At 43.6% G+C, this 24,717-nt stretch overlaps 1 protein-coding gene across 1 annotated transcript in view; it reads right to left on the bottom strand.

Moving 5' to 3' along the window:
* The window catches only part of Pi4KIIalpha (phosphatidylinositol 4-kinase II alpha), a 98,075-nt gene that overhangs the window by 32,588 nt on the left and 40,770 nt on the right, over positions 1–24,717 (bottom strand). Inside the window, exon 7 of the mRNA XM_075676551.1 lies at positions 454–587. Within this exon, the coding sequence (XP_075532666.1) occupies positions 454–587 (134 nt within the window). The remainder of the gene's footprint in view (positions 1–453; positions 588–24,717) is intronic.

Below are 24,717 nucleotides of genomic sequence, written 5' to 3'. Positions count from 1 at the left end.
CACTTTTTTTCGCAAATAAAATTTTTCCATAAAATTTCAAGCAAGATTTGGAAAATCGCAAGACTGCTCGAAATTCGCACATTTTACGGAAAGATCGGAAGAGTTGGCAGGTATGCATGTCAGATATCCATTATTGAAGGAGACACCAGTAACTACTTCATATAGGCTTTTTATTTATTATGTGATCATTCCAACAAAAGAGTTCATGAGAACAAGCCCAGTGACTTAATGTGTATTATAATTATATACATGCCTTCCCCATACTAAGAATAATAAAACAATCAGGAATTGCCCTACAGGCTATATCTTAGAATGCTGTCTTGCACACACTAATAATGATTTTACCAAATTAAAAGAACAAAGAACGCTACTGACTACATGTCTGAACATGTGCTTTTTTGCCCATATTCCTTGGTGTTACATTTAAATTGACCCTAGAATGCAAGAACTTGCCTTGAATAAAGCATGGAGCTCGTCGCACATCTCTTGCACAAAATTCATGTCCGAAAGCTGTGGTAGGACTAGGTCACGTGTCTCTGTAGAAAAAGGCACCTTGGCCATAGGCAGCCACGCCCAATGGTAAGGATCTGCAGAAGACAGTTTAGTCTTAGCAGCACGATGACATTATGATCCACTAAGGCGGAGTTTGATCTATAACAATCTGCAAGCCATAACTCTAGTGTGCATATAAAAAACATGCATACAACAGCTTAATAATTAACACTTGTGCATTATTCCTGCGACAAACTTTCATACACAATGCACGTTGATCAGTTAAAACTGTTGTGGATGTTCTGTTACATGAAACACTGCCAGCTGTCGATAACAGTGGCCTTGAATTAAAGAAGAGTTAAATTACAGTACTTTATTTGTCAGAATCCTGAAACGATTATGAGGCACACCATAGTGGGGGACTATGGATTAATTCTGACCACCTGGGGTTCCTCAACGTGCCCCAAATGCACAGTACAGAAGCGTTTTTGCATATTGCCCCCATCAAAACATAGCTGCTGTGACAGGGATTTGATCCCATTCCCTCAGGCTTAGCGGTGCAACACCAAAGCCACTACACCACCACGACAGGTGGCCTCAAACATCGCGGCAAGATAAACCGTATGTCATCTGTACCCATATAACTACTGGGGACCTGTGAAATCACTGCATTTGCACAGTCCAAAGTAGTCAGCACAGGTGACAAATCTCTTATGGCAAATTGCAATGGCAGATTTGGAGGGTTCCCAGAGCAACATATTCTGCTTTCTGGTGCATGACTGCTATAACAGGAGATCTGGAGTGCTGGTCACATGTTTCAACGTTGAAGTGAGAGTATCTGTTGAACTAGGATACTTAGCGGAGAAGCTGAGAGTGCTCTACCAAAATCAGAAGACCAGCGGACTGGGACTACATGATACTGGGCAACTCGGGGCCAATTTAGCATGCATGTACTCTAGCCTCTTCGTTCCTGCAATGTAGAGCAAAAAGGCATCTTGTAGCAGCTTTTGAGCAGAAAAAATGTCTTTGTAGTAGACATCTCAACTTTTATAGCAGGGCATTTTACGTAAGTAAATGACACAAACAATATAATGCAAACCAGGGTTCTCTCCAGAGATTTTTGAGGGAATGGACGTTTTGCAATTATTGTAGTGGGGGCTGCACACAGGCAAATATGATTTTTCATTTTCAATACAACCATTTGGAATGGAACATAAAACAATTCTGCATTCCGGACACATTAACAAAAGGAATGCATGATTGTACACCATTTAACATTTTTGTTTTAAATAAATGCGTCAATTATTTAAACTATCAAGTCCAACCCCTAGGTAGCTGTGAATTGTAGACTGCAGTGGCCAATTTGTCTATATTCAATGGTGCAAAAATCAGCTACCTATGTTTTCAGCTTACCTATCTCGTCTAAAGTCCAAAGCGAGCATGGTGGCACCTTAAGGCGAAGTATGGAAGAGCATAGGTCAATAAACAAGTTTCTGTTTCTCCAAGAGAAACATGCGAAGCAGATCCATAATGAAATGTCATAAAATTTGCGTGACAATAGCCATTCATAAGCTACCATTTAACATTAATTTGTTCATCTTAAAACTGCCCATTTCAGTGTTGAAAGTCAGAAACCCAGTGGAAGGACCGTTTGTGTTTCGGTGCCTGCAAATGTGAAAGCCATTCATGAAATGATCATGGACGACCCCTGAAAATAATCAAGAGTATTGCTACATATCTGGGAATACCACGTGAGAGAGTGGGTGATATTATCCACAACAAATTGGAAATCAGAAAGCTTGCAGCAACGTGTATTCAAAAACTTGACAACTGAACAAAAGAGGAAATGTGCAAGACATCCAGTTTTACCAGTTACCACTTTGTCCCAGCAAATGAGTCAGATTTCTGGGACAAACTGGTAACTGCTGATAAAACACGGATCTACTGTTATGATCCCGAGACAAAGTAACAGTCTAAGGCAAAGGTTCTCAAACAATGAAACGTACTGGATTATGAAAAAGAAGCAGTGGGTAATCGCTCGCTGAGAAGACCGACACACATATATGTAGTGCGACACAACTTGAGAAATAATGATATTGAAACATCCACGACTTTAGAATAATAATTGAATCGTCGTGATGGCATGTCACAAGTCACCGTCATAGGCGTCAAAGTCCCTAGTTATAATGAGATTATTTTTGAATAGCTCCGATAGTGCCTACACGTTTGCTGGTGTACTGTCAAATGCTCATATGCTGTGGTCAAAAGCTCACGGCACGGTGCGAAAATGCACTTGCTGCAAAAGCGAAACATTGTGCACAGACGTGCATGCAGATGCGTAGTTGGTCCCTGCAAACCCGTGTAATCGCTGCATTGAGGCGTCATTCTATTATGCTCTATTTGGTAATACAGACAACCCACTGGTTCGCTCTCAGCGAGTGACTACGTTCCACGCAGAAAGCTTGTTCGGGTGACTGCACGCAGTAAGAGTTCACTGTACGTATTCGCTAAAGAGATAGTGTATGTAAACGATTCTACGCTTTCTGTTTGCCCAAGATTATTATTTTGACAGTAAAACACTTCCTTCGTTTCGAGAGTATTTACAGAAATGTCCAAGAGGGCTCCCATGTGGTGTTTTTATTGAATGCTGACAACCAAACCTATGTTGAGCACACTGCATTATCTCTCACACTACGCAAGCGAGGCGCTTCTAACAGATGGTGACTCCGCAAGTCCTCACCCCCAAAAGTGAGAAAGTCTATGGGTGGGCCTCTGCTTCCGTCTATTCTATGATGACGATTATGATGATAGCGTGCTCTTCGTTTTGATTTCAGTTTCGCTAGGTGTGAAGCATCGATGGAAGGAGGGTTTCGCTCTCATACAGGCACAAGCTCAGAGCAATTTTCCGCTAAAATGACATTTCGGCACAGGATGGTGCAAAGAACCGCTCTCGGCTCAGTTTGGCGCAGCTGTTCCACCACTGCTTGCAGTTCTGAAGGTATGCGGCCGACGCATGCACCGAGTCAAAACGAAACTATTGTTCGCAGCAACTGCTGTGAACGAAACCGTAGTGGTTATCGACGTGATCATAGATGGCGATTACGCCGTTATGAAGGCACGCAATCAGCCGCCAACGCGGCAGCGACACTTGGCGTTCCAAGTTGTCTCATTCCATTTGATACTTCTCGTGAAAACGAGCGTTCCGTTCAGTCGATTCAGTCTTTTATCGGAGGTGTCTGTGTTTGTGTCCCTGCTGGTCACGCTCAGGCATGTCGAATACGGAAGAGGAGCTACTGGTGACTGAACATTACAATACTAATTTGTTCTTTACTTGTGTGACGCCGACGTGCCATAAAGCAGACGAGGTTTTGGGTGCGCCCGATCTGGCGGTAAAAGGACACTGAGGGCCAGTCACACTACTTCCGCACCTGCACGCAACTCCTTGTCCTTTGAAATCGACGTTGGATTTGTCTTTATGTACAAACAGGCAAATGCGCAACTGTTTCCAAAAAAGGCTTCCATTGCGAAGCCACTTCTTTCTTGGCAAGTCGACAGCTGTATGGGCAGGCTTAATAAAAGTGGCCTTATTGGCAGGTTAAAACACGTTGGCAGGCTAGTTGTTAAGAATCCATGATAGAGTGTATAAGCGCGACTGAATGAGGATGTAGAAAGAAACAGATACACAGAGAAAGCGCTTCACTTTCAACTATAGGTTTTAGTTTCGCACGCATCAATAAATATATACCGTACGAGCGGAAATAAATGTGACAGCAAAAAAGAACATACAGTGGTGCATTTCGATGAACCGTACATGTGTGCAAGGCATGGCGAAAACATGTACTGCAATGGTTACAAAGATAAACCGAGGAATCGTATCTCCTTTTCAGATAGTGACACTGAAGGCTTGCTCGCGCACCTTTCCTCTAATTTTGCAATTTCATAGCCCTATACAGAATCGAAGTACTTTCCAACCTGGGTTTGCAGGAACAATCTCGGCAATGAATACCTAAATGACCCGAGATTACCCTAGTGATGTTATATCGATGTTCTTTTAATCTCTCATTGATACATCTGCCGGTTTGACCAATATACATTCTTCTGCACGAAAGTGGAATGGCATGGACAATGTTGCGAGTGCAGGTTACAAATTATTTGCGATGTTGAGTAGAACATGCGTGCCTTTTGTTTCTATTCGATGCGTTTTTACATTTCCTGCTTAAGCCCTTCGTGACAGAGGTGAGCATACCCATCGGGTAACCACAATCCGCCAGGTGCTTGGCTTGATCTCTGAAACTGGCTTCCACTTTGTGGTCACACGACTTCGTCAGAGAATTATTGAAACACGATGTTACTACTGCATGTTTTACAAGTTTTGAATGAGCGGAATGAAATGGTAGGACTGGCTTATTGCCTCTCGGCTGATAACTCCAGCATGCCTTTCGTAGGGAAAAGTACAATCCCAAGTCTAAAAACCTTATGAAATTGTCTATGGGGACTTCATGTGTCAACAAAGGGGACAGCACTTTAGTGAACGAGGTTTCAGTTTTGGAAACCAGAGAGTTAAAATTGTCTGATTTGTTATTCAAAACGATTAGAAAATCATCAACAAGTCTAAACACTTACACGACATCGGCGTTATTTTTCAGGCGTTCGTCAAGAACCTGGTCATGGTTAGGTATTGGAAGGACATAGCCTCTGAGATTTCACGGTGTCACTGCTCAAGCTCAGAGGTCATTCATTATGATCCTTTGTGTGCATGACAGGTGGCACCACGAATGCGCGGCTCATTTCTGATTGGTACTCGTTTTGCAGCTGCTGCGCAAAATTGGTCTCGTACCCTTTCAAGCAGTTGCCGCACGTTATTTCCACTTTTCGTGGATCTTGTCGTTGATCTTGTCGTGGATCTTGACAGCATCGCTCATCGTACACTGCGTGTCGAGCCCGTTTTTGTCGCTAGTGCGCACTTACCTTTATGCGCGGCGATAAACGCAATAAAGGCTTTAAGGGCACAATTAGGCACAATGCATTCCTGCGTTGCTGTCAGTTGCATATCATGTACAATTTAAGACGAAGCTTTAGCTCGGGCCCAACTCCAACGCGGCCTATTCAATTACATGTTTATTTATTATTTGAAAAATACTGTCAGCCTTATACAGGCCATTACAGGGAGTGGACGGCTCGGTACATGTAGGAGTACAATTTATCAACTATACATCAGTAATCATAACCGATAGAACAGCAATCGATACAAAATCCTATACAACCGATAACAAACAAAGCGCAAGCCTCATAAGTAAGCATAAAACATAAGCAGACATAATATAACCAAGTATAATACATCAATGTTATAGCACAAGAAGGTATTCTTCTACCCTTTCCACAAATTTCTCTATGCTATCCATGCCAACAATTTGTAATGTAAAATGCAAGAACGTTTTTCTAAGATAACCCCTGGAATAATTTTACTGAAATCTTTTGGATTTGAGAGAGAAAGTTAAATTCTAGTGACTGTTGGAAGCGGAATTTCGATTTAGATCCTGAATTTTGTTAAAAATATTTTCAAAAATTCGAAAGTTTGAAAAAAAGAAATAGAAGCACGAAGTTTACAAATTCATAGCTCTGCATCAAGAACATACAGGGCCTGCCCTGAAAGTAATGCCAGTGAATTTATTGTCACGCGACTGTACGTCGGAGCGCGGTCTAACCGGTTGAAACTGGTAGTGGGGGATCCCAGCTAAGCATCGCTCCATCACTCAGTGTACTCCGAGCATCGGAGAGTGTAGGACGGGCCTGTCTATGAGCATTGTTTTTTATTCTTGTGCAAGTGAAAATGCTGCGCTCGTTAGAACAAACATTTTCCATCAAGTTTTGCATGAAACTTGGCAAGACCACTGAGGAAACTGTTACTATGCTTAAGACTGCTTACAAAGAACATGCCCTGTCAGATCGGCAAGTGTTTCGGTGGCACAAGGCCTTTTTGGAAGGCCGGGACGAGGTCGACGACGAGGACCGCACCGGACGGCCATCCACGACCACCACGGCTGACAATGTGATGTGAGTGAGGGAACTGTTGAACTCAGGCCGACGACTAAGTGTTCGTTTAATGGCTGACATGTTAAATATTCCGAAAACTCAAGTTCATGAAATCGTTACAAACGATATCGGCATGTGGAAGGTGTGCGCAATAATGGTTCCAAAAGTGCTCACTGACGACTAAAAGTCACGCCGCGTTGAAACGTGCCAAGAAAACCTCGACATGTGCAAACGTGATCGAAAATTGTTGGATGTCATTACAGGTGGCGAGACTTGGCTATTTGAATATGACCCGGAGACCGAAAGGCAATCATCAGAGTGGCACACGCACTCGTCCCCTCGCCAGAAGAAAGCCAGGATGAGCAAATCAAAGATCAAGATCATGCTCATCGTTTTTTTGACATCCACGGACTGGTTCATCATGAGTTTGTAGAACCTGGAACCACTGTGGACTCCAAATGTGATGTTAAGTCCTCAAAAGACAAACGCAGGGTTTAACGCATCCGGCCGGACATCGCAGACAACTGGAAGTTGCACCACGATAATGCGTTGGCCCACAGTGCCTTCATTGTCACCGACTACCTGGTTAAAGCAGGCGTGCCAACGATCCCCCAGCCGCCGTACAGCCCGCACTTGGCTCCCCCCGACTTTTTTCTGTTTCCACGCCTCAAAACACCCCTGAAAGGCAATCATTTTGGGACAGTGGACGGGATCGATCAAGGCAGCTTGCACCACAGCATTAAAGGCCATTCCGGAGGACTACCACAACGCATTCGAGAGCTGTAAGTCTCGCTGGAGCCGATGTATCGATGCAAAAGGAGAGTACTTTGAAGATTCTTAAACACTTGTAACAATAAATTCAATAAATGATTTTTAATGGCCTTACTGACATTACTTTCAAGACAGACCTTGTATATTGCGGTTATGTAAACGGCATGCATTAGGTCATTGAAAGCGGACAAATTCTATGTGTCATTGTATATCTTATGTGAATTTTTTACGTTGTTTACTAGGGTTCTGCAAAAGCTGTATTTCCATATTATTAAATTTTTTGTGATTCATGTATAACATGTCAATGTTGTCCGCTTTAGATGTACTATTACATACAATTCACAGAATTGCATTATAATTTTTCGTTGCCTAGTTACAGAGTTAACCTGATAATTTTGTTTTTTGAAGCTTTTCGATTTTTGCAAATTTTTAATAAATAATTGATGACCTAAATCAAAAATTCGAAACGAACAGTCACTAGATTTTAAGTTTTTCTTTTTAATGCAAAAACCTCATCAAATTTGGTGCAGTGGTTGCTGAGAAAAACTAATTCTCCTTTTACATATATATATTTAGATAGGAGCACCCAAGCTAAAGCTTCTTTTTAAACAAAATTTCCACTGAAGATTATTGCGATGCGGACTCTGCTGCTTTGTTTCGGTTGAACGCTGACTCCCTTTTGCTCTTTTATGCCACATATTCGCAGTGCTCTGCGCTCGCCGAGCTACCATTCCAGAACCATCTGGGTTGTGCACAGGGTTGCCAGATGCCCCCAACAAAATATAGCCAAATGACCTTAAAATGTAGCCCTAAAATTGCCAGACCCAAATTTTTCGTGAGTGAGAAGTAGCTGAAAACAGCCAAAATATTTTATGATGTTCTGCAGGTGTCTTATAGATGGTGTCCAAATATCACCGCGTATTTCCGGCTCCAAAATTACTTCCGGCACATACAACCAGCAAAACACTGGCCTCAAGATCTGCGTAAAGAATTCTAGTGAGAGCTGTGACTCAGATGCAGATTTGGACACCACCTATTGTTACAATGAGCCAAAGGATTTCTTTTCGGATTTACTCATGACACTATTGGTATTTACTGAGCCACGTTCCGAGCTAACTTTAGTTCACACCTCACTTTACCCGAGACATTTTTTTATAAGAGTCGGGCAAAATATTGCCAGCTCCAACCTTGAGGATCATCTTCGGCTGGTCACGATTGAGTGCCCAAAAGGCGGGCCAAGCTGAAGGCATTTTGGAATAGAGATATCTTTCCTAAGCTTGATTCAGAAAATAAACATGTTATTTTTTCCCCACTTCCCCTCTCTCAATTTTGTATTTTTTCTCAAAAGCAGCTGGATGCTGAGTTAGCAAATGCTGCCGCTTGGAGGCACACTGTACTCTGGAGAAAACTTGAAACCTTCTCGCATTTTCTTGTGCGAAGAAGTGGCAGTTGTGACTGCAATTCGCCTTCGAGTAGGAACAAACAGAACAGAATGCGTTGTTGGCCCATAACAGAAGAGGTGAATTAAAGTTTGTAGTTTTAATTGCCACCTGGATTACAGTGCTGGCAATAATCCAGGTGGTATTAGTATCGAAAAGAGCTGAACTGCCCAATATTTAAACAGGGATTCGCTGGCAAGATTTGTGCAATATGAAAACATGTACAGAAGTTTCTGTGAATGCAGGTATGAATGCGTGTGTTGCCGAATTTCTAAGGGGGGCTGTGTACCTCACTTTCAGTGCGACTTGAAAAAAAAAAAAAAGAAATATAGTTCCACTAGGGAACACACAAAATTGATTTGATGGGCCGCGCACATCTGTCATGAAGTACAAAGTAAACCCCTTTGCCTAAATTTAAGCACTAGACATAAGAATAGGAAGTCAGTAAAACACTATATATACCTTTACAAACTGGCAATAACTCTTTGCTCAACCACCACTGTGATGTGTGCAAGAATAATAAAATATGGACGTATTAACAGTACAACAAGCACCTATTATGTATATCGCACACAGTTTTTTCTCTCATCACAGCTGGAAAATATGCGTGAGCAAATACAACGTAATGACTAGTAGGATGAACAAAGAGGAATCACAATGATCATAAAGTATGTGCATATAAAAGGTAAGCCATAATTGCAATTACTCGTACGCACATAGTTTGAAGGGAAAAAAATTGTCGCGGGAGTACAGTATGAAAACCGACGAGTTATCAAGGCAATCACTCAGTGACCTTTGGTGAGCAACTGTCTTGCCATGTTCACTGTGGACAAACATCCTTTTTATATATTTACAGAGCTTATCTTCGTAATAATATGCAATGCTCAAGAAGTACCATGAAAGAATCCCAAGTGTCACGCAATACAAAGCCACATGACTAAAACAAAAAACGAAAAAAAGACATTGCACAGAGTCCCAGTTGATACTTCTCACACCGGGGATTTACGCAAATAGATTAACTATACAATCTAGCCCCATTTGAATTAACTTCTACGGCCAAGAACTGCTTTAACTGCAAGAACTACCACTGCCAAGAGCTACCATAAGAACTGCAGAGTTGAAACGTGACAGGAATTGTTCATCTGGCTCAAAATCTTTGCAGCAGTCCCCACTCTCAGCTAGACCAAACCCAACGTGAAGGAGAGCTTGCAATGTCTCATTCGACGCGCGGTTTCTTAAATCATTCTTTGTTAACGAAACCTGGCTGAACACGTGTTCGACTGCTGCGTTCAAAGGAGGCAGTGCAAGCAGGGACAAAGCGAACTCAGACAGCACGGGGAATTTTTCTCGTATAAAGAGACTTGCAGATTTTTTCGTGAAGTTACTGGGTAAATTAATAATATGGTGATTTGCAGGAAAAGCAAGCAATAGGCTCTGATGAACCCTTGATAAACATTGAAGGACCATGGGCGAAAATGATGTGCCACAACGTGTGAAATACTTAAGCTGTTGAGCAAGTCCACATAATAGTTTGCTCTATGGCAGCTGGCAAGGAACATGTACTCGACAGCTGTCATTCACACTGTTTTTCTTATTGAACCACATGTAAACCGGCAGCAGATGGTGCTGAAATCAAAGCAAAAAGAAGAGAGCTTAGTGCTGGAATGAGTTACCAACATGGCAGCCGTGACATAACGCCATCCTCCAAGCACCGGCATTGCCTAAAAACACAGCCTTCATAATTGGCTACATATCTTTCTAGCAGCAATGAGCTTTAGGTTTTTGTAAACCGGCGTTCCTGAATTTTGTCAGTGTTGATGTCCTCGGGACTCCGAAGTCCTCAAGACAAAAATAGCCCAACTATAGCCATGTAGTCAACTTGGAATTTTCGATGCCAACCTGCATAAAAAGTAGCCGAATTTGGATATTAACAGCCCAATCTGGCAACCTTCGTTGTGCTGCTCCGTGCATTTATTTTTTAATCCTTCAACATATACGTCAGCGTGCACGCTAGCGGCGCCTATCAACAAACAGCAGAAATGCACATGGTGTTAAGTTACGGCCTCTGAGATTCCAGTGCAAAACTTAGGCGCACTGACCATATACGGAGGCTGGGTGGCTACAAGCTGCTGGTGGATACCATATTGCGCAGTTCGCGCGTTTCCGTGATGTCCATTTTGGCATTCAGGCATGGGTAATGGAAGTTCCTTGGATCAAGCACACCCCGTGTTCGCCATCTTAGCCACTTGCCGAATGCGGAACCCACTTTGAGAATCCATGGCCTAAGAAATAGAGGCGCAGTGGTTCTCCCAGGCCCAAAATATTTCATGTGCAAAGCTTGATACAGAAGCTAAAGGCAACATCTTTTTGTTTTGGAATAAGGAGGTATTTCTGCTGGGCTACCTCTAACAGCGTTTAACAATTAGTGCAGAATATTATTACTGTGTTTTACTGACGAAGTTGAGGCAAAACAAGAAGAAAATGGAGGAGAGCTCTCCAAATGTGTCATCCTGTTGCATGGCAATGCCGTGTCACACACTGCAGGTGAAACAATGGCAAAAGTGACTTCCTTAGGCTTTCAAGCGACTTCCTGTCTAGCCTATTTGCCCAAAATGGCTTCTTCTATTAGAGCACTGCATGGGCTGGTTTTTCAGGCCTGGACTCAGCCCGAGCCCAAAACGGATTCGCATGACCCAGCCTGGTTCTGTTCAACGCATTATATGAAGCTAGGTCGAGTTTTCCGTTATTGTGAAGATACTGCCATATGATCAACGGGCGTCAGACGCTCTTCAAGCCGCATCAAAGCAGCTTTTTGCCCTGCATCCCCTCTTCCTGGCTACTTTAGCTGTATGGGAAACAAACATTTAATTTCATTGCTAGCTGAACACACTCAAATTATTATTAGAATATTTGGTATGAAAACACACATATACAATGTACAGTTACGAAAATAGGGAGGGATCAGGCTGGCAACAGCCTCTGGAAGAGGCACAACGCCTACTTAGATTTAGCGAGGAAGATATAGAAAAGTACATCCTTTGATCACTATGCTCGTGCTTTAAACTGATAACGACTGTGCTACATTTTCTAAATAGTTTTGTGACAATATAATGTAGCAAAGGCATAGGTGAACAATCCCATACACACTGACAGCCATTTTATCTCACTTTTAAATCTCATATAACCATTGGGATGTACAGTGTTGGAACTCAAGCCAATAAATTTGGCGCAAATGTAAATTTAGATGCGGTGGTCCATTGGCTTTCAGGAACACCATAATACACATCCAGCTTTTTTCATTAGACTGAAATTGGTGATCCGCAAGGCTAACGCTCATGTGAAATATTATTTTCACACAGAACATGGCATTTTTATTGCTTTATTCGGCTTCATTATACAGTCTACGCTTGTTACAACGGACCCACGTACAACAGACTTTCAGATATAACTGACCATATTTCAGCCTTAGTTTGTTCTATTTATTTTATTAATGCAACGAAGTTCGCTTTTAGCGGACTGCGTTACAATGGACTACGAGCTACAGCGGACAAAATTAGTGGCAATTTTTGTCAAAGTCAGGCATATAAAACGGACTTTTGCCATGTCAACATGAGCTGGCAACTGACTTGTGAGGGTCAGCCGATGATCGCGGCTCAATATCTTGCGTACATAGGAGGGAACAAAGCAGGACGGAAGTGCATCGTCTTTCGTGCATGAGGCACAGGAGGGAGGCGAGGGAAAGAGGGGGGGGAGGGCAAGTTCTAGTCCGATGCCAGCTGTCAAAGGGACACTAAAGGCAAATACAAAGTCGACGTGGGCTGTTTAAATACCATTCTACAAACCTCACAATTTTTGTTCCGCGCAGTTTATGAGAAAATTGCATCTGAAGGGTCTGAATGCCTTTTTCAACATTCAAATCTACCGCCATCCGACCGGGGAGTGGCGACGTTGCATACGCAATCACCACCCTCTGATACTTAGCATAGTAACTGTTTGCTGCTGTTGGTGACTAAAACGGCACTCGACAAAGGTGGTACCGAGCTGAGAGAGCGGTGGATTTGCCGCTGCAGCTGCTTTTTGGTCAAGTGGCGTAGACCATTCAGGCATCCCACAACATCACATGGAAGTTGAGTTCTCTGCCACTTGCAGTTTGTGCGAGTTTTGCGAGCCAGCAAAACCGCACAGCAGTATGCAACAACGAAACTAGTGAAAGCCGAAAGCGTGGGCGGTGCGGAGTCGAGTGAAAATGAAACCTTTCGACCGCTTTTTGTTGTCATGGGTAATTTCAATTAGTTCTTTTTAATAAAATGAAATAGAACTGGACAAGTAGGATTTTATTTTGTCTTATAGTACAATACAAGGGTGCTTTTTGCAATGAAGGGTTGAGTACTAGTGACAGAACTTAACTGACGAGTGCTTTTGTCATCAGGCAAGTACTTGAATGTCCTGGGGGAGTCTTTAACCATGTCCTGCATTTACCTCAATTTCTCGATTATTAAGGCTCTTCGCAATAATAATGACGCTTTAGAGACTCTCGAGCACTAATCTATCACTTTAGCTTGACTTATGTTTGCCTTTAGTCCCTCTAATGACGCGGCCGCGCAGGCTCCGGATCTTGAAAGCGATCTGCGATGTGAACAAAGTGCGTCCAGTGCTGGTAGCTTCGTATGTGCTGTGCTTTTGACGTTTAGTTCACGTTGAAGCGAGAGACAGCACGAAGGTTAATTCGTTCGCTGCTGCTGCCACGCTTATCTTGCTTAATTGGTTATCGCAATCGATGCTTCACCTTTCAGGCAAAACTGCAACATTTTTGTTTGTTTCTTACCTTGGACGTTCGTCGCTCACTCTTTGCAATAAGGTTAGACATCACGATGAAAGTTTCCAAAGTGCGGCGTCTCGGATATTATGGACTTCGAATAAAATGGCCATTTTTTGTCGGATTATAAGAGTTCGCTGTGACAAGAGTTGACTGCAATGGTTTTCAGTCGACAATTTAGGCATCCTTGTTTCGCAATATATGCAAATTTGGACTCCGTTTACTTTTGTTACAGTACAGCGCATGTACAACGTAGGCAACGTAGCCTTTTCCCCGTCAGATTGGAATAGGATCTGCTTGTTTGTTCACATAAATTCGCAGGGAACTCACCTAGTGCTAGAAAAACACAATGTTGAGAACACAAGGGGTGAGCCACTTAAGCCCGGAATACACAGAGCGAATAACCGGCGTCCGAGCGACGAACTTTCTTGGGCGGCGAACGCCCGACGGCCGGCGACCAAAAATTTGACGGCCGCCGCCAACCTGTCTGTCCAAATATTTTCGTAGGGACGCCGGAAGCGTCGAGCGCGCAGCGGCGGATGACAGCCAATCGGGAGGCGCCAGTTCCGGTCGCTAGGCATACTGGTCTTTCGCGCGCGGCCTTTTCTCGTCTTCTGCAACCACGTTGGTGTCTGCGCTAGTGTTGGTGTATTTTTCAGTTATAGAAGCGGTATATGCCACCTTAAAAAGCGCTTATATTTGTTTCATCGTTTACCACAACGCGTATGCTGTCTGATAACACTGGCGCCAACACGGCAAACTCGCGGCGGCGTCCGCCCGCTGTTCCCCTCATGTATTGCTATGCAGCGCATCTTCGACGTCTTGCCGCCGCGCCGCGTTCGCCGTGACAATTCGCTCCATGTAGCCCGCACTTTAACGTGTGAAAGCAGCATTCAAAAGAAAAATTTGCCGAAACAAAATTTTCTGCATTATGTTTTCTTTTCCACAACTCTCTCACCAATGTTGAGAAATTTTGTAGCCTCCGCGTAGACTTCAAGTATTTGCCTAAGAACAATGGAGACTTGAAAGTCTAATTTCAATTAGTTGGACTAATTGTGCAATAAACTAAGGCAGAATATTCAACTCACTTGAACAAATAAATGAAGAAAATAATGGAAACCAGTAGCGAGTTGCACTATAATTTAGCACACAGAAAAAAAAAAAATTGTGATTGAACTTTTCAGAACTTATTTGCTACCACTTTAAGTACTCTAAGAATTTGTTCAAAATTCATGTAATTCTTTGTTTTTCATTAAAATGATCATGCACAGGCAGTCTAAAGCAGCACATCAGTGACCGCTGTTGGAAATCTACATATTCTTGTGCAGCAACAAAATATTACCAACGACTATTTCTAGACACATCTGCCGCTCTTGAAAAATGCAACAAGCTATACCAAAACTCCTCCCATTGATTATCTTGTGGTGTATGCGAAGGATAGCTTGGATACCTGAAGACAGTCTAGTGAATTATGTTGAAGCAAGTCTCGCACCAATCAAGTAGTTTCCAATCTCTTTAGCGCGAGTTCAATGCAGATACCTTCGTAACTCTTCATCATTTTGATTTGACTCTGTGATGTCTAGTAACTCCTGAAGTTTGCCTTTTGCCACCACTCCCAATCAGCCCAATGCGCTTTCTCTTGTTGATAGGTGGGGCCACCGACAAACTCGCAGCGCTACCTCCGTTGAACGTCGGGTCGTCCCATCTCACGCCTGAGCACAAGCACCTCCAGGAATTTGAGGTCTTAACCTGGGAACAACGTTGACCATAGTTTTTTAGTGTTGCGAAGATGAAAGAATTCCTCCAGAACCCATCTTAAGGTGACTGTCGAAGTTTTTGTGATAAACATTTCCGCAATGTAGCAACCACATAGTGACACACCGTGTTGACTAAGACACTTTTTAGAATCTGCAGTGGTCATCCTGAGATTTCAAGTGCTTTGGCTATATACGGCATACACTGTCTTTGTGATTGGGCTGCTTTGTTATGATCATTACTTGACAAGGTTATCTCACGATGGTAGGACACTGATGGCACATGCAGCGACGACGATGATATTATGAAGGAATGACGCCGATAGAATGATGAATAGATTATGAGGACAACGGCATGATGATGGTATGATTCTGGAGTGATGATAAATAACCATGATGCAATTACAATGCCCTGATGATGGTGGCATAATCACGATTGATTTACGATAGCACAATTATAACAAAATGGAGGAGAAATTATGTTGCTGGGACGAAGAAGGCGGTATGACGACGGCAAGACAACAATTGGATGACATTTCTGAAATGATGGCGATGATACGGCGATGACAGTATAATAACAAACACATGACGATGACCTTATGTCGACGACACAATGACGACAGCATGATTATGATAGAATGGCGTCGATGGAACTGTGAAGGGGGTATGATGACGAGGGTATGACAACAATTTGACGACGCTTCTGAAATGACGATGGTAACGGCAGCGTTACAAGAACATGACTACCTAGAACGGGATGATCATGACTGTATGACGACGATGGAACTACCATGACCCTGATGACATTCCTAGTGGCTCAAATTAGTAGACAACAATTGAGCCACATGGCGTAAGATAAGATAAGATAAGGTAAAATAGATAGATAGATAAAATAGATAGATAGATAAAATAGATAGATAGATAAGATAGATAGATAGATAGATAGATAGATAGATAGATAGATAGATAGATAGATAGATAGATAAAAAGTGCCTGAAAGAGGCAAAGAATTCTGATTGCATTAAAAAGCGGTGCGTACGATGGGCGAGGTTGATCATTGGTCTGGGAGGCAATGCAAAGAGGTAGCTGCCATAGTCGTGGTTTATGTAGGCTTGCCAGCCATGGTGCAATGGGATCTCAGGAGCGTCCGACACTGCGGTCACTCAGGTCGAGCGTGCTGGCGTGTTCTATTCTCGCGCTACCTGCACATGAGCACATCTTCTTCTTTGCCTGCTTTGGAGGCAACAGTTGCGCCGCTACACTAGTACCATTTTTTCCATGGCTGAAGAGTTCCGCTAATGTGCACTAATCTGTGCAGCGTATTGCTGCTGTATCGTGGTCTGCCTGCCTCGACTTTCCCATAAACCAACAGACACCACTGACCTAAAATTTGCATAAGGCTGCATGTTTTTACAGACTTCATTTTTGTGGAGTCGCAAACAGCATGTCCGGGCCTAATCCGGGCCCGAGTCAACAATTGCTTACATGGCCTAGACTGGGCCAGGGTTTCCGGGTCGTCCATTGTTCTACCTTCTATCATTTTCCCCTCAATTTATATAAGGGGCATGCAAATAGCGATTTTTCAGACCAAATGAAATACAAATCAAATAGTGCCAGAAGTGAAACGAATCAAATATAGAAAGTTTTTTAATATTGAACAGCCATTACTGCAATTAAGGTGAAACAATCTTTACCTCCTACACCCTTAAAAATGACAACCTTTGGGTCGTATCGTGCCACACAACAATAATCGTCATCTGTCTTGTCCGCATTTCCTTTCTTTAATGCTGCGATCCCGGTACTTCAGGGTGTCTACCAAGTTGACATTTCCAAATTCCCTGAGTTTTCCAGGTTTTCCCTGAGCACCTTTGCAAATTCCCTGAATGAGCCAGAACTTTGTTTTATGTCAACACAGGCTGACACCATGTTGCCCTATGCTCTCTCTCTAGTAAGCATGTTGAAACAAAAAAAATGACTTAATCCAGTTTGAATAGTAAGTAGTAATAGCTATTTTATTTAAAAAGAAAACAGAAGGAAGGTGTTAGTAAAATGCAGTGAAAAAGAACTATGAGCTACTTCTATCAACTGATAGCAAGCTCATCGGTATGAGGCCTGCAATTTGTCATAACTAAGATTTTCTCTCAGCAGCTGAGAAGTCAACCTCAACTGTCCTGACACACCCTCAGTTCGTACACATTACCTCATTGTTGAATTTCACTGCTTTGAAGAGTTTATTTTGGTTTGGATGAGTGACCCCTGCATCTTGGCGTCAGCCAACACTTTATTTTTTTGAGCTGAAGCTACTTCAAAGAGGCGACGGCATGCTTCCTTTCCCGTTAGTTAACCCTTTGAGGGTCAATGACGTAAATATACGGCGCCACGAGCAAGTCCAAAAATGGTCGATGCCGTATATTTATGGCACCGGCTGTACGTTTAAAAAGCGCAATGACGTAAATATACGGTGCCGCGAACAAGTCCAAAAATGGTCGATGCCGTATATTTACTGCACCGGCTGTACGTTTAACCCATTAGGGACCGGTTTCTTTTTTTTCTTGCTATCTTGAAATAAATGTCATATCTTAACTTACATATATACTAATAATTAAAGCGCAAGAAATTATTACTCTTGCCTAATTAGTTTTTGAAATATAGCCTGTGACCATATGGTCACACTGGGCCCTTACGCTATGGTGTTCTAGAAGGGGGTAGTGGGCTCAGGAGCCGGAGCGCCCTATGCATTGCAGCGAGGCGGCGAGTGTGGACGGGACGCGGATTTCGGTGGCGGCGCTGTAGTCGCGTGGGCTGGCTCCCTCCGCTGCTTCGCCATAGAATAAAGTGCTTCGCGCGCTTGTTCATGCGGGCTTGATTCGCGACGTTGACTGTTTTTTGGTGTTTTAACCTACGTTCGAGTCTGTTTCGCACGCAGTCGGCCGAACACGTGAGCAGTAGGAAGGTCGAAACGTCAACGGCAGCGACCCTGCTTCGCTCCCGGCTGTGAAACAGGATGTAAGTGGAAAAAAGGAAAGCAGCCGTCGTTCACCGCGCCGAAAGATGAATAAACACGGCGAATTTGGGAACGCAACTTGCACCGCCAAGACAAAAAACTCGACGAAACATGTGCGGTTTGTGTGCGAAACACGCTAAAAGAGTAGGTGAATTTTTAAGCGATTCAACTGCAGATGGCCTAAGGGTGACGATATCTATAGCACACTATCAGTGCTGGATTATCTTGTCAGTCAGGGATTTAGGTATGTTATGACATACAGGTTAAGCCAGGATTCGCTGGAAAACTTTTTCGGTATAGTCAGGCAATCAAGTGGGTCTAATGTCCACCCAACACCAACGCAGTTTCTAATTGTCGTTAATTGCCTATCCTTTTATAACCTTGCGAAAATAGTACGCTCAGGCAATGCTGACCTTAATGGAGCTAGTGGAGAAATTAGTTCTCTCCTGAGTGCGCAAGATGCTCCAGCTCAATAAGCCAGGGCTGCTGCAATCGGCCATCTCATTGAGGAAGGAAACCTAGCTTCAGCCGAGCGCATGCTTCGTAGTATTCCTGCTGAGCACAGAGAGTTGGTGGAGCAGAAGAGCGACGACCGTCTAATACATTACATGGCAGGATATGTTGCTCGAAAGTTTCTGAAGTGTTATGACTGCATGTCTTGCAAGGCCTTTCTTATGGAAACCCCCAATACGGAAAGCAGAAACTCTGAGTTCACTGTGACATGCGACAAGGGAGGGTTGTTATATCCTTCGCTGGAGCTTTTCAGGGCAGTGAAAAAGTTGGAGGACATCTTCACTAATTTCAGCCGAGAGAAACTCTGCAGTGACAGCATAGTGGATGTAATGTTGCTAGTGAAGGAGAACTTCGGCTATGCCTTAGGCTGCAGCCAGCACTAAGATGCGCTCACAACAGAGTTGACCAAGTTCTATGTGCTGACCAGGCTGCCCTTCTATGTAAAATGGATCAACCAATCGCGACAGGAACGGCGTAAAAAGAAATTGCACGCGAAGATAAGCCGTTCCTCATAGTGCCTCTCTCGTAGCAGCCATGCACTTTGAGAAAGGAGTAGCTGCCCATCTTTTGTACCAATAAAGAGTTGTTTGTGGCTACCACGAAATCTCTTTATTTTGCTGTGTTACGAAATTTCGCTATCCCTGGTAACCACTACGACCGCATAATAGTGGCATCACCATAGGATTAACTCCCTAGCTTTCAGTGGATATATGCTTTCGTAAACAAAATCGCAGTTAAAGGAATAAAACCTCATCATATCTGGCCTCTGTTCCGAATGTGTTAGTACACGCGCCGCAATTGTTTGGATCACTTGAACTTGTGAATGCAATTGAGTCCTGACCTGTATAAAAAGTGTTAATGGCAAATGAATTAAGCAAATTACCCATTCACATATTTGCCTCTTCTACGGTGTTCGCGAGCTTTTAGTTAAATCAGTCGCATCGTTCTGCGGCCGTTAGTCTGCACTCGTTGGGTCGGCTTTATTTTCACGCAAGCTTGAAGAACGTCCGTCTTTCCACCTTTCTCTGCGCCTTGTCTTAATTTCAGATGAAGTTTTCAGAAAACATGCTATGGAGCTGCGCGCTTTCGTTTTTCGGCATGACACGAAGCGCACACGGCTTTCTCTACGTTGAAAATACTCAGTTTCGCGTTCCGTAGAGCCCATGCTCTAGTGGCGCCATCTGGCGGCGTCGACGTGAGATGCCACACCCGCGGGCTCTCCCTGATCCCACTACCCCCTTCTAGTTCACTATACTTATGCTACAGCAAAATACGCGAAGTTAGAAACATTTATTTCAAGCCCTGAAACATCACAAAAAACATATATAGCGAATAGTCGAGCACTTATTTAGTGTGATATGGTTTAAATCATTGAATACACATGCCGACGTCATACTTTGTGCATTGTGTGTGCACGGCGCTGTTGCAATTATCTCATGCACACCTCCACCTCTTGCCATTAGCTATTGGTGAAACAAAGTGGGCCACTTGGTCATACCATGTACCAGTCAGGACATCACCAGTCTTTGGTATTCTGCGTTGACCAGGTCCTCTAGGCTTATTGTCCCATCGAATCAGGTAGCTTTGTGCAATTTCCCTGTGGAATTCCAGCTGCGTGACGTTGAACCCTGTGCTACGACTTAGCGCCCAAGCGTTGCTGATAGATACATCACAAAGTGAAGTGAAAATCCCCCACCGCCATTTTTTGCCACGGATTGCAGTCCTACAGGTGTCTGCATTTGCATGCATCTGGTCCGTACCTCCTATAAATCTTGTACTTAGCAACAGTGTTTGGATGGGCCACCTTGATTCGCTTCTTCTCAACATACGAGTACTTCCCCTATCGAGTACGGCGTTGTCAAAAAGATCGAACAACTCAACAGGTGAAAAGTCCCTGTAAGCAGCAAAGTTTGGGTCGGGAAATATGCCAAGGCTTGTCTGGAGATCACCCTTCGTCCACTTAGAAGCAGTGGATAATTTTGCCGGAATGGCCGCATCAACTACAAAAGAAGAAACCTCTGATATTCTGTCACCTTGCTCGCCGGGGTCGTCATCGTTCGAGTCACATCCACCAATGCGGCGTCCATCAGAGAAAACAGTTTCAGCGCCGGCTAATAGCTACCACCTGCTTAGAATGTCAATGAGCCCACCTGAGTCTTCATCGACAGAGTTTTCATCCGAATAGGTGCTAGCCTCTGGCGGCTCGATATAAATCACTGACACGTCGTCATGCTCCTCTACGACTGCTTCACTATTTCTTCCAACAACCTATTCATACAATAAAATAAGAAATAACCACTGCGAGAATGCCCCAGCAGCCGTGCACAAGATGAAAATGCAGTTAAAAAAATAAAAAGTTAGGTAGCCTAAAAGCCCAGCATGACCATATGGCAACGTGCAAGATAATGCGCTCGTTCATGGATAAATCAAGCATTAATCTTTCACAAATGGTCATTGAAGGTCACATATTCAAAAAGCAATATGGAGGTAAGGATATCTGACTATTGCTTAAACAAGTAGTAAAAAATCACACACTTTCCCCTTGGAGCGATGCATGGCAACGCTACTCTTAGAGCAACACTTATTCCTGCCTTTGCGAGGGGCTCCCACAAAACAACTGACAGTTGCTGCCACTTGGTATCGATAAAGGGAACTCTAATCTGTCAAACGGCACGTCAAAGGCGATTTTGGTGCCGTTTTGTTAATCTTAATTGAAATCCACTGTGCAAACTAACGTGACCATATGGTCACGCTGATCTTTAATGGGTTAAAAAGCGCGCCAATTTTCTAACTTTTCTGTCATGTGCTGCCACTATGTGGGAATACAGGGAATTGCCCCGTGACAATTGCCCCTTCCCATGCTGTTATGCTTCCCCGCCTAACTGAGGCGAAGCTAACTTTTGGAGACTGGCTTTACGCAATGCGCTCAGCTCTGCGAACTTCAAAGCCAATCGCGAGTATTACAAAGGCGGGTCGGTGCCATTGCCGACAGCGGCGAATTCTTTTTTCCATGAAAAACACGGCACCACACGGCAAGAAGCTTAATAGCGAACGTAGAAGCAGCTAGGCCTAATGTTGCCGCGGTGGTGGCTATGGCTGCCAGCAGATCTGCGTGCGAGAGTGCCGATTCGAGGCAGCGAGATAACCAAAATGGCAGCGGTGGTGGCTTTGATTAACGCCATTCCAGACCTGCAGTCAGGGCAATATACATTGACTGTATGGAGTATGTGGTGGTGCCGCAAAGCCATGCGAATTATCAAGCATGTCTGGAAAATCGGTCGTTAACTGCTCCGGCAATACATTGTGCCGATGACACGGCGTCAATGACGATTTGTTGAGATTCCTCTGTTACTGGAGCCAGCGTTAACACGACTTTCGTTCCCTTTCAATAAAGTTACAGCTAATTTTCCCTGATAGAAGCCCAAATTCCTTGAGTTTTCCCTGAGTATTTCCAGACCATTCAAATTCTTTGAGAATTCCTGGTTTTCCCGATCGGCAGAACTTCCAAGTCAGGAACGGCATGCACGTTATCAGCATGACAGCATTATTGACAGGAAAATAGAGAGCGGAGCGTTTTCAAGAACAGGAACGCAAGCAAGAGATGACGATTACTGTTGTGTGGCGAATATACGCCCAAAAGGGTGTACATTTGTTTAAGAGTGTAGTATTCTTAAAATTAGCACGTTTCTGCCATTACATAGTAGGTTACAAACTGTTGTTTATTAAAGGGGCAAATCGAGCATTAAGAGGAAACAGTAGTTCTTTGCATGCGCAGGACTCTTTACAGAGTCCGAATGATCGCTGTATAGCCTGTGAAGTATGGTTACCTAAGCGACGTAGCCTGCTCCAATTCGCAAGTTCTATGTTTCGTGTTTACACTATGCCTGCTGGGGTGAATGTTTAATGTACTTTTGCTCCAAGTTTTGTTTAATTGGGCACATTTGCAGTCTTGCAATATTCTAAAAGTATTCATAAAATATTTGACTTTACAAATAGTGACTATTCGATTCGTTATTCGAACATTTCGAATATACAGTGCAGTCCACTTATAACGATATATCGGTTATAACGATGGGTCGACATGAGAGTGTCATTTTATGCATTAGGTCTATGGGGAAAAAAACCATTTATAACGATAGGTTATTCACCGCATATCGGATATAACGATCAAAATTTTGCAGTCTGGACGGTGTTTTCCGTGCCAAATAATCGTAACACTTGCATTGCTTAGTTCCCTGAAACAAACGATGTCGAGACGAGGCGATGTTTACCTCCGTAAGTTCGTATCTGCTGCCATTACCGCGCGCCCGCACACAGGAGAGTACCTGAATTTTGTGTTGCAAATGGTCAATAATGTCTGTCTGCAAATCATTTCTAGCAGGAAAGCACCAGGCACTAGAACAATGTTATGCCCTCAAGAATGTAGCTGGTGAAGCTTGCATTGTGTGGATGCAGCATCTGTGTTCATAATGCACACATGTAAACAAAAGGTGTGTTTTGAAATGTGGGTAAATCCAGCAGTTATAGCAGAGTGGTTTGCATGTTGGCTGGTGTCCATCTGCAGAGCAAAATGGTGACACGTCTAAGAAAGCCTGCAAGGTGAAGAGAAGTAACTGTAAAGGGAAAATCGGACATCCACCCGTTCGTAGCAATTGCTACAAAGGAAACTCATACGAGTTCCTCGAAAGAAAAGCCTCGCAGTTGAAGAAAAATTCGTCCTGTGTAGCAATTGCTACGAACGGGTGGATGTCTGATTTTCCCTTTATTATTACTTCTCCCCACCTTGCGGGTTTCCGCAGAACTATTACGATAAACTCTTGCCTTTGCTTCGAGTTGTTGACAAATTCGACTTCGCCCTGCCATCTGCTAGCTGCCTGGTGCTAGCTGCCATCTGCTAGCCGCCTGGAGCAACACTCTCCTCCTCCGCCTTCACTCCTCCTCATTTCTCCTCTCTTTCACGCTCCCTCCCCAACCGTGGCGCTGCCTACACCGCTCGAACATAGCAGACAGCCTTTAGCAGAGTGAATGCATGCATAGCAAGGTGCGCTTTAGGCATTTGCATTAGCTTTCTAGCTTTGAGTAACTTCGTGTACAGCATAGAATTTCCATACAGACGGTTATACAAATTCAGTGACAGCAGCTTTTTTCCCTGTTCTGATCATTTTTTTTTTTTTTAAGTATCTGAAGGAGTGCTAAAACTGTGCCATAATGATTCCGAATGTATCGCATGCGCTACAATTAGGTACGCAACATTTGTCAAGTCAGTGTCGCAAGATACTTTGCGAATGGTTGTAAATAACACATTCACGATCGAATGCCAACATCCTGACCTCCAGCAAGCCCCCAGTAGCCTAAATAATCCATGCTGTCCTTACCATGTGAATTCGCAGAACATAGCTATGACGTACAAAGGCCGACAGAGGGCACGAACGATTGCTGCTCTGAAGGTTCGAAAAAGTATTACGAGCTACAGTGCCGCCAACGTGCGTGCTTGCCAATCTTCCAAGCACGCGCAAAGGCTCAGAGGTGGGCGATGGTGTTATTATGTTTCTCGTGCCTCAAAGTCAACAGAAATACGCGCGGCTGATCTTCGAGTCAGGATTCTGCGTATATATAGAAAATGAAATCACTTTTTTAATATTTGTTCGCGAAGCCGTAATGCGGTAACAGGGCTTCATTCAGGCTCAAGCAAGTACATTATTTTTTTCATTTTAGCGACTCATCACGAATAACATTTCATCGTGTGTTAGCTCGTCCATTCATGAAGCGACTTACTTTTCGCGAACCGAGTTGCACTAAGGTACGTGCATTGAGGACGGTTGCGCTCACTCCATTTACGATATGACTTTAGTAAAGTGATGACCGCGTAAAGCATTGCCGTGCTATGATGCGGTC

Source organism: Dermacentor variabilis, unplaced genomic scaffold (assembly GCF_050947875.1).
Source record: "Dermacentor variabilis isolate Ectoservices unplaced genomic scaffold, ASM5094787v1 scaffold_12, whole genome shotgun sequence".
Taxonomy (NCBI): domain Eukaryota; kingdom Metazoa; phylum Arthropoda; class Arachnida; order Ixodida; family Ixodidae; genus Dermacentor; species Dermacentor variabilis.
Note: the sequence above shows the minus strand (reverse complement) of the source record. Positions and strands in the feature narration are given on the sequence as shown.